This window comes from Scylla paramamosain, chromosome 21 (assembly GCF_035594125.1).
Source record: "Scylla paramamosain isolate STU-SP2022 chromosome 21, ASM3559412v1, whole genome shotgun sequence".
In the NCBI taxonomy this organism is placed as follows: domain Eukaryota; kingdom Metazoa; phylum Arthropoda; class Malacostraca; order Decapoda; family Portunidae; genus Scylla; species Scylla paramamosain.
The window spans coordinates 21,816,873-21,831,900 of record NC_087171.1 but is presented as its reverse complement, the minus strand read 5'-3'; the positions used below and the strand labels follow the sequence as shown (position 1 = coordinate 21,831,900).

At 32.9% G+C, this 15,028-nt stretch overlaps 1 protein-coding gene across 3 annotated transcripts; it reads left to right on the top strand.

The window, feature by feature from the left end:
- Positions 1-7,530: 7,530 nt before the first annotated feature.
- LOC135111249 (protein fuzzy homolog) lies at positions 7,531-15,020 on the top strand. 3 transcript variants are annotated; one of them, XM_064024421.1, is made up of 10 exons: positions 7,531-7,657; positions 9,781-9,902; positions 10,475-10,628; positions 11,127-11,249; positions 11,962-12,159; positions 12,468-12,673; positions 13,465-13,645; positions 14,039-14,166; positions 14,315-14,352; positions 14,631-15,019. In XM_064024421.1, exons 1-10 carry the CDS (start codon positions 7,577-7,579, stop codon positions 14,654-14,656), a joined length of 1,257 nt encoding a protein of 418 aa, XP_063880491.1. In that variant the 5' UTR covers positions 7,531-7,576; the 3' UTR covers positions 14,657-15,019. The 3 variants fall into 3 exon arrangements, with proteins under 3 accessions (XP_063880491.1, XP_063880492.1, XP_063880494.1); XM_064024424.1 differs by having other exon boundaries at positions 7,571-7,657; positions 9,785-9,902; positions 14,631-15,020; XM_064024422.1 differs by lacking the exon at positions 14,631-15,019 and having other exon boundaries at positions 14,315-14,520.
- The last annotated feature ends 8 nt before the right edge of the window (positions 15,021-15,028 follow it).

Here is a 15,028-nt window from a genome sequence, read left to right as displayed (position 1 = left end):
TGATCCATATATTTTTTTTGATGCATATATTTTGATATACGTCCTTAAGACGTATATCTGATGTGTGTATCAATTATTTATGTCTTAGCTACCTTAACCCGTTAGGCATGTCGCGCCGCTGTGCGCATTTTTCTTCTCTCTCCCAGCTAGCGTGTGGCAGGCGCGAGGGGGGACGGAGAAGGAAGGCGCGATGGCAGCGAAGGCGCGATTGCAGTAGTAGCAGCAACAGGTAAGCCGGTCGGCCTGGTCAGCCGATCGGCTTGGTTTAGGATAGGATTGATGATATATATATTTATTTCATTTCATGTATGTCTTAGCTACATTTATGTTAGGATGCATAATCTGCACCTAGTGTGCGCCTTTTTTCCTTTTCTCTCCCAGAAAGAAGATGTTCCAGCGGCAGCGGGCCGGTCGGGTTGGCAACCCGGCCGGCGGGGGGTTAGATAATTATTAATAAATGTATGTGTGTGTATATATATGTATTATTTATAATACTTATATATATATGCATTTTGCTTTAGTTGGGTTAGATAACTTGTGTATATATATATATCATGTTTATATATATTTACATTTTCCATTAGGTGATTATATAATTTATAAAGCTGTATATATATACCTATATATATGTATATTTTTTCAATATATGTAATATATATGTTATATATACATTGCTAGGATTTTTATATGATTTATAAATCTGTATATATATACCTATATATATGTATATTTTTTTAATATATGTAATATATATGTTATATATACATTGCTAGGATTTTTATATAATTTATAAATCTGTATATATATACCTATATATATGTATATTTTTTTAATATATGTAATATATATGTTATATATACATAGCCTAGGATTTGATATGATATATTTAGCTTTTGCAGCTGTTGTGATGTGCAGGTGTATGCCTAGAGTGTACACCTGCATGTTGTGACAGTTTTTAACTCAGGATTTAGCAATGTAATGTCAGCTCTTGCAGCTCTCTTGGATGCACAGGTGTATGCCATGTGTGTACATCTGTAAGTCCTAGCGATCTGTATTCTGACTTAGGATTTTTATATATTTAGCTATTTTACCTGCTAGGCCATGCATGTCTAATGCACCTTGTGTGCCCAGTTCCTTCCCCTTTCTTTAGTTCTGGTGGGGGGACCTGGGTGGACAGCAGCGGGCCCGGTCGTTCCCTCGTGGGGCCGTGGTGGGAGTGACCGTCAGGAAGCTTCCATTACGGTAATTATTTTCTCTTTTTGTACTAAATTTAGTTATATTTACGTTAACTTGATATTCATGTTTATTCATTCGTTGCTGTGGTCAGTGTTTGTGGCGTGTGGTTTTGTCTGTTTTTACCAGTATTTCACACTTTTTTCCCTGCATCAATACCCATTCTAGTTTTATTATCTGGGGTCTTTCAAAGTTTTTATTTTTTATTTGTATGTATTTGTTTGGTTTTATGAATGTTTGTTTATTTTTTGGTATCAGCTGTGTATTTTTAGTATTACAAATGTACTTTTGGTGTCATTATTGTACTTTTGGTGTCCTATGTATTTTTTTTTTTTTTTTTGGTGGCTTGCTTTTACAAGTATATATATTTTCTCATTTTTTAAATATTTCTTTTGGTTTTGTGAATATTTTCTTGGTTCTGTGAATAATTTTATTACTATTATTATTATTATTATTATTATTATTATTATATTATTATTATTATTATTATGATTATTTTAGTTTTACAATTTTACGATTTTTTTTGGATTCACGAATATTTTTTTAACTTTACGGATATTTTTTTGGTTTTATGAATATTTTTTTTTGGTTACGATTATTTGTTTTAGTTTTATGATTTTACGATTTTTTTGGATTCACGAATATTTTTTCTTATCTTTACGGATATTTTTTTGGTTTTATGAATATTTTTTTTGGTTTTATGGTTATTTATTTTAGTTTTACGATTTTATGATTTTTTTGGGTTCACGAATATTTTTTTTCCGGATATTTGTTTGGTTTTAAGGATTTTTTTTGGTTACGGATTTTTTTTTTTTTTTCTTATTTTTTTGGTTTGATTTTTTTGGTTTATAGATTTTTTATGGTTTATTGGTTTTGGTTACGATTATTTGTTTTAGTTTTATGATTTTACGATTTTTTTGGATTCACGAATATTTTTTCTTATCTTTACGGATATTTTTTGGTTTTATGAATATTTTTTTTTTGGTTTTATGGTTATTTATTTTAGTTTTACGATTTAACGATTTTTTTGGGTTCACGAATATTTTTTTTCCGGATATTTGTTTGGTTTTAAGGATTTTTTTTTGTTACGGATTTTTTTTTTTTTTTTTTTCTTATTTTTTTGGTTTGATTTTTTTGGTTTTATAGATTTTTTATGGTTTTACAGATATTTTTCGGGTTTTATGGATATTTTTCGTTTTCTATGGATATTTTTCGGATTTTTTGGATATTTGGGTTTTATGGATATTTTTCTGATTTTACGGATTGCTTTAGATTTTATAGATTTTTGGAGTTTCATGGATTCTTTTCTTTTTACGGATTTTTTTTACTTCCGCGGATTTTTTTTGGATTTTACGTATATTTTTTATTTTACGTATTTTTTTGGTTTTACGTATTTTTTTGGGAGTTTTACGTATTTTGCTTTTACAGATTTTTTTTTTTTTACAGATTTTTTTGGTTTAGGATTTACGGATTTTTTTTTTTGGTTTGCGGATGTGCGTATTTTTTTCCATTTGCGTATATACAATTTCTTGGGTTTACGTACATATAATGTTTTGGGTTTACGTAATTGTTTTTGCGTTTTGGTTTACGTATATTTGGGATTTTTTGTTTGAAATGGTTCTTTTAAGGAATTGACTTTTATTAAATTTTTTGGTTGCTTTTTATTTATTTTGTGTTTTTTTCTTGTTTTTTTTTATTTAGTCTTCACTATTTTATGTTTTGGTTTATTTTTTGGTTTATTGGTTTATTTTTTGTAGTTAATTATCACTGAAGAGGGTATGAATTTTGGATATATTGGTTACCTTACGCACTGGTTTAGTAAATTTCTGCACAACCTCTCAACCTGGCAACAATGAGTGAGGTGGCGCCTCATGACACCCTCGCCTGTGAGCGAATAATACCTTGCTTGAAAGAAAGGGGGGACCAGGAGCCATAGAGAGAGAGAGAGAGAGAGAGAGAGAGAGAGAGAGAGAGAGACTACATGGGTGAAGGACTGTGTAATATATATTTTATTTATTTATTTTTCACTTTAGGTTAGTGAGTGTGTCTGTTCATCCAATCTGTGCAACTTGACCATCCATCCAGTCAGTCTATCAGTCACACATCCAGTCTGCTCACTGTCACCCATCCCATCACCCACTCACCCAGTCACTCACACACCTCATCACCCACTCACTCACACACACCCATCTCATCACAGAGTAGGGAAATTCATAGGTAAATGGCACAGACCCTTAAGAATCTAATTTAAATCACAAAGATACTCTGAGGAGGCTATATATATATAAATATATATAATATATATAATATATATATATATATATATATATATATATATATATATATATATATATATATATATATATATATATATATATATATATATGTAAATATATGTAAATATATATATATATATATATATATATATATATATATATATATATATATATATATATATATATATATATATATATATATATATATATATATATATATATATATATATATATATATATATATATATATATATATATATATATATATATATATATATATATATATATATATATATATATATATATATATATATATATATATATATATATATATATATATATATATATATATATATATATATATATATATATATATATATATATATATATATATATATATATATATATATATATATATATATATATATATATATATATATATATATATATATATATATATATATATATATATATATATATATATATATATATATATATATATATATATATATATATATATATATATATATATATATATATATATATATATATATATATATATATATATATATATATATATATATATATATATATATATATATATATATATATATATATATATATATATATATATATATATATATATATATATATATATATATATATATATATATATATATATATATATATATATATATATATATATATATATATATATATATATATATATATATATATATATATATATATATATATATATATATATATATATATATATATATATATATATATATATATATAAAATAACAAAACTCAAAGATGATGAATATATATATATATATATATATATATATATATATATATATATATATATATATATATATATATATATATATATATATATATATATATATATATATATATATATAATAAAACTCAAAGATGATATATATATATATATATATATATATATATATATATATATATATATATATATATATATATATATATATATATATATATATATATATATATATATATATATATATATATATATATATATATATATATATATGATGTGGGGAAGTCTAGGAATGGGGTCAGTTAGGAGTGGTTTAATTAAGGGTGATGTGAATTAGGAATGAATGTGAATGAATTAGGAATATATATATATATATATATATATATATATATATATATATATATATATATATATATATATATATATATATATATATATATATATATATATATATATATATATATATATATATATATAAATATAAATATAAAAATAAATAAACATATATATATATATATATATATATATATATATATATATATATATATATATATATATATATATATATATATATGATGGTCATTACTCGCTGATAATTGGTGAAAACAGACATCACCACAAAGAAATTGTGTGTTGTTGTTCGCTATCAAAGCTACACGAAGAAAAAAAAATATTACTTCGTATCTGGGTTTGGTGGAACTGGAAAAAGGCACAGCTGAGGTGGTCACAACATCTTTACTGGACTTCTCAGAAAATCATGCAAAACTGGATGTCAAAAAATGCATTGGTTTAACAACGGACGGGTGCAACACCACGTGCGGGGCCGTCATATCAAGATTTCGTGTAATAAATCAAAATGTGATGCACATCAAGTGCATCTGCCACTCATTGCAGTTATGTACGTCATATGCTATGCGAGCGTTGCCTTCTCACCTTGAATTCATGGTGTCAGAGATATACAATTTTTTTTTGCACAGCACGCATCAACAAAAATATGCAGAACCCTACTCGGCCATCAATGTAGGAAAACAACCACTCAAGTTGCTGAGGTTGTCAGAGACGCGATGGCCGGCTATTGTACCATGTCTAGCAAGGATCCTGCATTAGTATGATGAGCTGAAACTCCATTTAGAGGTAAGCCTATCAAAATTCATACAACTCACTAGAACTATTAATACGTATTTATATAGTTACTCTAATTTTCCTTCAGTGTGTGGGTGGGTGGAGAGAGAGAGAGAGAAGCGGGAGCAAGGATGTCTGTAAGAGTGGTTCGTTCCTCTGGTGGAGAAGATATTGTCACCTGAGGCTTCATGGTATGAAAGGAATGAGAGAAGATACTGATAGAAGGAAAATAAAAGATGATGTTGAGGAGACGTGGCGTTGAGATGGTGGAGGTTTTGTGAGGCGGCGCGATGATGATGTTTACACTAAAAGACTATAGGACTATAAATATAATGAAGCCCTTGTGTCTGTCGGGTGATATTATTATATATATGATGATTTATTATTATGAGATGTGTGTGCCATTCTGCCCATATATGTGCCTCTGAAGCATGCAATCAATTACCTGATGCTATTGAACAACTAGCTCATGATGTCCACAACACATTCAGGAACTCTTCAAAATGATTGGCACAATTTGTAGAATTTCAAGAGTTTGCTGGGGCTCAAAAGCTTAGGATTGCCATCTAGAACGAGCTGGCTTTCCTACACGGCTGTTGTGAAAAGGATGCTTGAGCAGTGGGGCCCTCTTCAGATGTTCTTTACTGAAATTAAATTTTCAACAGACGAAAACTCGTGGTAGCACAGTTAGAAGTGCTTATGAACAACTGCACAATCCATTTACCAGACTTTACTATTGCTTCCTTTCTTCAGCATTACCAAAGTTTACTCAGCTGAACCTTTTATCTTAAAGTGAGGGTGGTCATAACTGAATTGCAAGTATGTAATTTATACAAAGAATTGCTACTGATGTACATGAACGATACATTGTGAAAACCATGCTTTCAAAAGTTGATCCAAGATATCAACGTGAGTTCCTGATGCTAGAGCAGGTGTATTTGGGTGCATCTGTCTTAAAAACAATAACAGACAATCCAGAATTAAGCAAGCAAAAAAAGGAAATGTCTGAGTTTCGCTTCCACTGCAGATTATTTTGGATAGTAGCAGCAGAACAGATCAGGAAGAGATTTAATTTCGGAGATGAAGTCCTTTCAAGAATGCATATGCTGGAGCCAGCCAGTGTTCTAGGCATCCAGGGCAAAGTGCAAGAGCACAGTTTGGTGCCCCTCGCGACACACCTTCCCCGAATCATTGCCCAGGATGATTCTACCCTCCAGCAACTGGACGATGAGTGGAGGAGGTTTGCCGTAGAAGATTTGCCTGAATCCATTACCAACATGGCGAAAAAAGTGGACAAAAGCAATTACAACCAGCCTGATAAATTTTGGTGTGCCATAAAAACTCTGGAGGATAGTGATGGAAACCCCAAGTTTAAGCTTGTTTCAGACTTTTCACTAGGATGTCTTTCTTTGCCTCAAGCTAATGCTGACTGTGAGTGCTGCTTCTCTAGTGTAAACCGTGTGACAACAAAAGACAGAAATAAGCTAAAAACAGAAACCGTAAGAGACATCATCCTAGCGAAGCAGTGTGTTGCTTCCACATCCAGTTGGCAGTGACTGTACGACCTTCAAGCCATCAAAGTCGATGATAAAAAAAAAAAACATGACATCAAGAGTGCTATATTCCTCCATTGAAGAGAGTGACGGGGCTGCTGACGACGTACCGGATGTATATATAAAAGAACAAGACCAGTAATCTATATAGTAAGTAAACAACTTAACGAAGTGTCCTGTAGTTTTCCTCCAATTATTAATGATATGTATTTAGGAAAGTGTTTTGTTTGTTAAGGGCATTGTTGTTGTTTTTTTTCATCACACACACACACTCTCTCTCTCTCTCTCTCTCTCTCTCTCTCTCTCTCTCTCTCTCTCTCTCTCTCTCTCTCTCTCTCTCTCTCTCTCTCTCTATATATATATATATATATATATATATATATATATATATATATATATATATATATATATATATAACCTAAATTCCGTATTTGGAAAGTGGCAGTTTTGCATAATATTTAGAATAATTAAATATGTACGATAATTTTACCAGAAGTACAATAATTTCAACCTGTGTAGTACGATAATATGGCCAAAACAATCTGGCACGCTGGACTCACTTGAAAGCCGCGCCGTGTGACGATTCGAGCATGGCGGCATGTACACTGGTGGGTTTGGCGGCGTCCAGCGGAGTGCCTTTATTTGTGAGGCATGCTGGCCCTGGAAAGCCGGTGAGTAGTGAGATAATACTATGGATATCCACATAATCAATGCAGCATGTTTTCAGGGCAGAACGGAATGGCAGGAGAGATGTAGAGGGGTTATTCATATCCTCACATAATTTGAGGCATTGCTCCGTACCTCCACTACTAGTTGAAGTGACACGGGTTTTCATGTGTGTTTCTTTATGGTTCCAGTGAAAGATTGACAAGATTTCTATTTTATTAATATAACAAACAGTTGAGACCACGGCTAATCATCTCTTGCCCTTGAATATTGTGGTGAGAGAGGAAAGCGATTCAGAATACTGGCCAATGTACTACCTGTCATTGTGGAATGATTTACCAGTGATTGATTATATTGTATTAATGAGATATTCCTGGTGTTGCTTAATGTGGACACCAAGGATTGTGAGGGGAAAAATGTCACGGGAAAAGTAAATGATACAATTAGAGAGAGGAATTGGTATGTGTTGGTCAAGTGGATTCAAAGGAGAAAAAACAAGTTGGGATTATATATGCACCTTTCCCTGGACACCCCCTTAAGGACTCTAACCTAACCTAAACTAGCTAGGGGGGGATTCACCTCTCCCGAGATCCTCCCTTCAGGACTCTAACGTAACCTAAATTAGCTTCAGAGGGCGGGGGGGCCTCACCTCTCCCTGGACACCCCCACTTAAGGACTCTAACCTAACCTAATATTACAGAATACTTGGCTCCTGAGATCTCTAATATAATCTCAGTCTGACTGGGTAAGGTGGCAGGGGAACTGAAAGAATCCAAACTCTTGAACCCCAGAGCATCTGCGGCACATCTTAAATCAGTGAGGTTCTGAACTCATTAACATGCTCAGAAACCTTGACTTTGACCATTCTGTTGCTGCTGCAGTAGACAGTTACAGTTCTCCTAAGTCTATTAACAGTGGTGTTCCTCAGGGTTCGGTCCTGTCACCCATTCTCTTTATTATTCATCAGTGATCTTCTAAACCAAACTTCTTGTCTTATTCACTCCTACACTGATGAAATAGGAACTAGTAGGTGTGAGTGTACAGTTGTGCAAAATTATATTCCCCATTTTACATATAGTAACTGATAAGCTCAAATTCAGAACAATGCAAGCACTACATATAACTGAAGTATTTTTTTTATTTTTTTATTATGTAGGAAGGACACTGGCCAAGGGCAACAAAAATCCAATAAAAAAAATATGCCCACTGAAATGCCAGTCCCATAAAAGGGTCAAAGCAGTGGTCAAAAATTGATGAATAAGTGTCTTGAAACCTCCCTCTTGAAGGAATTCAAGTCATAGGAAAGGGGAAATACAGAAGCAGGCAGGGAGTTCCAGAGTTTACTAGAGAAAGGGATGAATGATTGAGAATACTGGTTAACTTTTGCGTTAGAAAGGTGGACAGAATAGGAGTGAGAGAAAGAAGAAAGTCTTGTGCAGCGAGGCCGCGGAAGGAGGGGAGGCATGCAGTTAGCAAGATCAGAAGAGCAGTTAGCATGAAAATAGCGGTAGAAGACAGCTAGATATGCAACATTGTGGCGGTGAGAGAGAGGCTGAAGACAGTCAGTTAGAGGAGAGGAGTTGATGAGACGAAAAGCTTTTGATTCCACGCTGTCTAGAAGAGCAGTATGAGTGGAACCCCCCCAAGACATGTGAAGCATACTCCATACATGGCCGGATAAGGGCCTTGTACAGAGTTAGCAGCTGGGGGGTGAGAAAAACTGGCGGAGTCGTCTCAGAACGCCTAACTTCATAGAAGCTGTTTTAGCTAGAGATGAGATGTGAAGTTTCCAGTTCAGATTATAAGTAAAGGACAGACCGAGGATGTTCAGTGTAGAAGAGGGAAACAGTTCAGTGTCATTGAAGAAGAGGGGATAGTTGTCTGGAAGGTTGTGTCGAGTTGATAGATGGAGGAATTGAGTTTTTGAGGCATTGAACAATACCAAGTTTGCTCTGCCCCAATCAGAAATTTTAGAAAGATCAGAAGTCAAGCGTTCTGTGGCTTCCCTGCATGATATGTTTACCTCCTGAAGGGTTGGACGTCTATGAAAAGACGTGGAAAAGTGCAGGATGGTATCATCAGTGTAGGAGTGGACTTAAAAACTTACACTTTAATTTTCTTGTTCCAGCCAGCTTATGCCCTTATTGGATCCTTGAATGGTGTTCATGTATTTGGTGAATCACATGGAGTCACTCTTTGCTCTACAAGAACCAAAAATGCAAGCTTTACCTGGAGGACCTACCATGACAGGTGAGGTACAATCAGGTTCAAAAGTTAAGTAACCATTCATTCATTTCCTCTGTGTTGTATTTTTCCTTCAGTCTGAAGTCCACAGGTATCCTTACAGTCAATCAGTTGTCAGGTTTCCCACGAAGGTTGTCACCAGATCTGAGGTGTCGGGATTGGGAATAGTGGAAAAGAGTGTGGCATACAAACAAACTTCTGACTGTAACTACAAAATTATAGTAAAGGAGGCAGAGGCATCTCTTTTTTGCCATAGTTATTGGTCATGAATGTCTTGTCTTCTCAGATATAGCTTAATGTAATATCATTGGTGTTGAGTGGCAATTATAGTCTTGAGGATATCAAAGACCTGACACCTTTCCTGTTAATAAAGGACACACACATGTATAGTGTTTGAATAATGTAAACAGCCTTGCATGTAGGAGGTGACCTCAGAGAAAGGAGTGAATGGAGTGAAAACCAGACACTAATGAAATGATGACCAAAAGATTCCATTCTCTTTCTTCTTTGTTGATGATTACTTTAGATTACATTCCATTACTCTTGTTTTTAATGTATGAATATATTTTTGTCCCCAGCATTCGTTTGGTTTTGATACGAGGAAGTGAAGTTGTTGCAGACAGCTGTGACAGTAGACTGTTGGACCTTATGTTTGCTTCCCTCGTCCTGCTGCTTGGCCTGGACAACCTTACCTCAGGAACCAATATTGAAAGACTCAAGAGAGATATCAGGGTATGTTTAGCATCTCTTAGATCATGTCTTGGTATTTAGCAGGTAATAATGTATGCATTGTTTTTTATATTATCCTTAACACACACACACACACACACACACACACACACACACACATGTGCAAAGTACTTTGCTGATAAGACAAAGGATGCTTCTGTGTCAATACCTTATGCAGTCAGTATGGTATGTGCATGTTGTGTGTTAGTAAATTTATGATGTTTTCAGTAGCCTCATTTGGTTCAGTAAAAGAATGCTCACTATATATATTAGTTCTAAATTTTTTGAGTGGGTAATTGCTATTGATATACATTTGTGAACTACTTGTGAACTACTTTGTGGCTTAGAAGCAATCGTTGTACTTGTGGTTGTGTCACTTTATTGTCTCATTTGCTGTTCAGTAAAGTAAATATTCTGTAGCATATTGGACACATCTGTTTGAAGTCTTCAATCATTCAGGATATGAGCATGAAGTAAATGCCATAACCTTTCTCTTTCCAGCCTAGTTACCTGCTGCTAGACAAATTGCTGTCACGAGCAGTAAACTCCAGTGACAACCTTGGCTTTTCTCACCTCACAGGATGTGCAGAGTGTGTTATACCACCAGATCAGCACATCCTTCAGGTAATAGTGAATCCTCTTTCCTTGAACATTTATGGTCTTTTTGTATCACCAATATTATATATGGCATTATTTGGAGGATTACATTCCTGGTTTTCAATATATATCATGTTCTTTTGCATTCATAAAAGTAATGACATCAGTATTTACTATCTCCGTGTCTGATGTCTCTCCTTTTTCCAGGAGCATTTCATAATGTCAAGGGACAGCTGTCGTTGTAGAGCTTCCATCTCTCTGTGTTTTGTTATTGATATTACCAGTTTTACATTGTCTTGTAACTATGTTTGATTGATATTTCTGAAAGCATCCATAACCTCTAATGCTGAAGAAACCACTCTAGGAAAACAGTGCAAACAAGTCTTATGCCATAAACATGAAAAGGATTTAAAGGAATGTCAGACAGTTTAGGCCAGTTGTAATTCATTACTGGAAATAATGAACCATCTTGAGATTATGTACATCTATTATTATGTACTCAAGGAACTCAACAATTCCCTGCCTGCTTCTGTATTTCTTTCTATGACTTGAACACTTTCAAGAGATGAAGTTTCACTCCAATTTTTTTTATGATCCTTTTGACCTTTCTTTTGGGACTGGCACTGTCAGTGGGCTTCTTTTTTTCCTCTTTTTGTAGCCCTTGGCCAGTGCCCCTCTTACATAAAGAAAAGGACTAATATTATAGACTACAATATTAACTTTTCCCAATCTTGACCAGAGTGAGCTTGAAAAATATGCTGAAGGTGTGGATTCATCCTGTGCTTGTGTGATGATGAATGGCCAAGTGGTGTCTGGCACTCGCAGCTTCTGGTCATTGTCTCACATGGAGCTGGTTCTTCTCCCACTGCTAGTTGCTACCAATACTTTTACTGTGGCAAGAGATTTACCTATATATCTGCCCGACAAGAGCCCCAATGTAAGTTATGATATGGTTGTATGCATGTATATGTTCTTTTTCTGTAGTATTTTAATGTTTTTTTTTTATGTCCTGGCATAGATTGAGCTCTTATATTTTAGAAATCATTGAATTTTACAATAATTTTTAAAACAGCATTTATAATTGATAATTTTCACACATCTTCCACATACTTTTGTTAGCAAGCTGCAAAACTACTCATGGTATTTTGGAATATTGGCATTTGGACAATAATTGCAGATAGATAATGAGATTTATGCCAAATGGCTGAATAAACCAGTGTAGAATCTACTTTGATTGTATTTCAGGTACCATTTCGGATGCTGGTAGTAAAGTTAACTGGACACGTATACGCAATTACACTGTGTGGCCCCACGCCAACACTCACTGAAATTATACGTTTGGCATCATCCTCCTGGGCACCAGTGTATCAGGTCCTGGAGTCCATAACAACACTGCTGCCTTGGAATATTGCACCAGGCCTGCTTTCACAGATTGATCATTCAGTAATAGGGTAAGTAGAGGTATGTCTTTTTGCACAATATCTCAGGGAGCGGTATTAAAGGGAAGTTTTAGTTTGGTGAGAAACTTAAAGTAAATTATGATTTTCCCCTCTAAAGTAAAGGCTTTTTCTTGCCAAAGTTTTCAGCGTTGATGAAAAGGAATGAAAAACAGTGGTGCAGTTGATAGAACTATATATATATATATATATATATATATATATATATATATATATATATATATATATATATATATATATATATATATATACATACACATACATACATACATACATACATAATTCTAACAACTGCACCACTGTTTTTCACTCCTTTTCATCAACACTGAAAACTTTGGCAAGAAAAACAGTGGTGCAGTTGTTAGAATTATATATATATATATATATATATATATATATATATATATATATATATATATATATATATATATATATATATATATAATTTAAAACCATGCGAGAAATAATAAGTAGGAAACTTGAAATATTGGATTTTTATAATAATAATAATAATAATAATCAAAATAATAGCTAGTCCCCAAAATTTCAAGATTATTATTAATGGAATAATGGAATAGCTATTTGTCCTTTTCCTGTTTGAATTTCAGACCTTGGTTATTATTTATGTGGTGTCCATGACAGGCCCATGCATGAAATGTTTGTCATGCTTTATATACAATGCACAGACTTATAACTTATTTACTGCAAAATTTATTAAATTGATGAAATGAAAATGGTGTTTCATTGTATTGTTGCTCTTTTCAAATTGTACCTTTATTTCACAGGCTGCTTTTAGTAAACTATGATCATAAGAAGTGTGTAAGTTGTGTTCATCTCAGTGAAGAATCAAGATCTCCACCATTAAATACTGCAAAGAAATCGGCAGCTTTAGAGGCTGTGTACCGGAGTGTTATTGGGCCACTGCTACAGCCACCTGCTGTGCCTCCTGATGACTTTCCTTCAAGGGTAAGTGATAATTCATTTTTACCTCTTCAATTTGCCAATAATGTTAGTTGCCATTGTTGAAGCATTTTATATATATATATATATATATATATATATATATATATATATATATATATATATATATATATATATATATATATATATATATATATATATATATATATATTTATTTATTTATTTATTTATTTATTTATTTTTTATATATTTTTTTTTTCATGGACGTGACAAGTTTGAACCAACACCTTGGTGCAACGGAAGCTGCACTTTATGTTTCTTATATAAAAATATGGAGCTTCAGATCTCCAACATGAAATTGATGATCCTGTTAGAGATGCTTTTTTGGAGATATTTTATGTAGATTTATATTCTCTGATGCCCTTTTTCAATCTGCAGTTACATCCAGACCACGTACCCCTGGAGTCGTATGTTTCCACAGACAGCTACAAAGTGTATGTGATGCAGTCATCTCCATATCACTTGTTGATTTTGTATCCTCCTGCACTTCCTATTCAAATAGCAAGGTAAGGAATTTTATTTTTCAGTTTGCTTAACGTAACTCAAGGCATAAATTTTGAGTACTGTCTAATGTATGTGTCTGGTTAATAAAAAACAACATTGTATTAAGTAATACTTTTTTATGTGTCTTCACACCATTTTTATCTCTTTCAGAAAAGTTACCTTGAGAACACTAGCTATATTCACCAAAGGTAAGATTCCCAAACTCTAAGATCAAGAGAAAATGGAATGTCACATCAAAGTACAAATTATTTATCTTATTTTTTCCAAGATAGTAATAAATTGTTAATTTATTGAAGCTTATTTTCATTATGTATATCAGATTATGTAAATATTATAGTAATAAATTGTTAATTTATTGAAGCTTATTTTCATTATGTATACCAGATTATGTAAATATTAGATGTAAGTATTAGGTAGAAACCTCTCTGAAATATATTTGCAGAAGTTTTATTTTCATATAACATAGGCAGTATGAAGATTTGTCGTCATTAATGGGGCAGTCCATTGAGTGGCTTCCTGACAGGACCGACCATTGTTCTGTACTGCACTTACAAGATAGGTGAAGCATTTGGAGACCTCAGAAGGTCTCACCTTAAGTATGAACTGACTGAACTGTCATCCAGTAATCCTGCAAATGCCTGAAGTTTGGTTGGATCCTGAATTCTTGAGGTTTCACTTCTATGTGCAGCACAACAGCCATCAACAGGACCTAAAGTATAATATCATCAGAAAACTAAGGTCAGTTGACCTAAGTGTTGCTCATACATATTCCAGTGATATTTAGCTGCAATTTCATTCCATGCAATTAGTGATGCAGCAAGAATGGAATCTTGCCTCACTCCTATTTTTTTTTTAGCCTTTCTT

What these genes read in the sequence shown, in the direction of transcription:
- LOC135111249 (XM_064024421.1), top strand. Translation starts at nt 7,577, where the DNA reads ATGGCGGCATGTACACTGGTGGGTTTGGCGGCGTCCAGCGGAGTGCCT. An exon ending in GACTCAAGAGAGATATCAGG is followed by an intron (nt 10,629 to 11,126) that starts GTATGTTTAGCA and finishes TTCTCTTTCCAG; the next exon opens with CCTAGTTACCTGCTGCTAGA. An exon ending in CTGATGACTTTCCTTCAAGG is followed by an intron (nt 13,646 to 14,038) that starts GTAAGTGATAAT and finishes TTCAATCTGCAG; the next exon opens with TTACATCCAGACCACGTACC.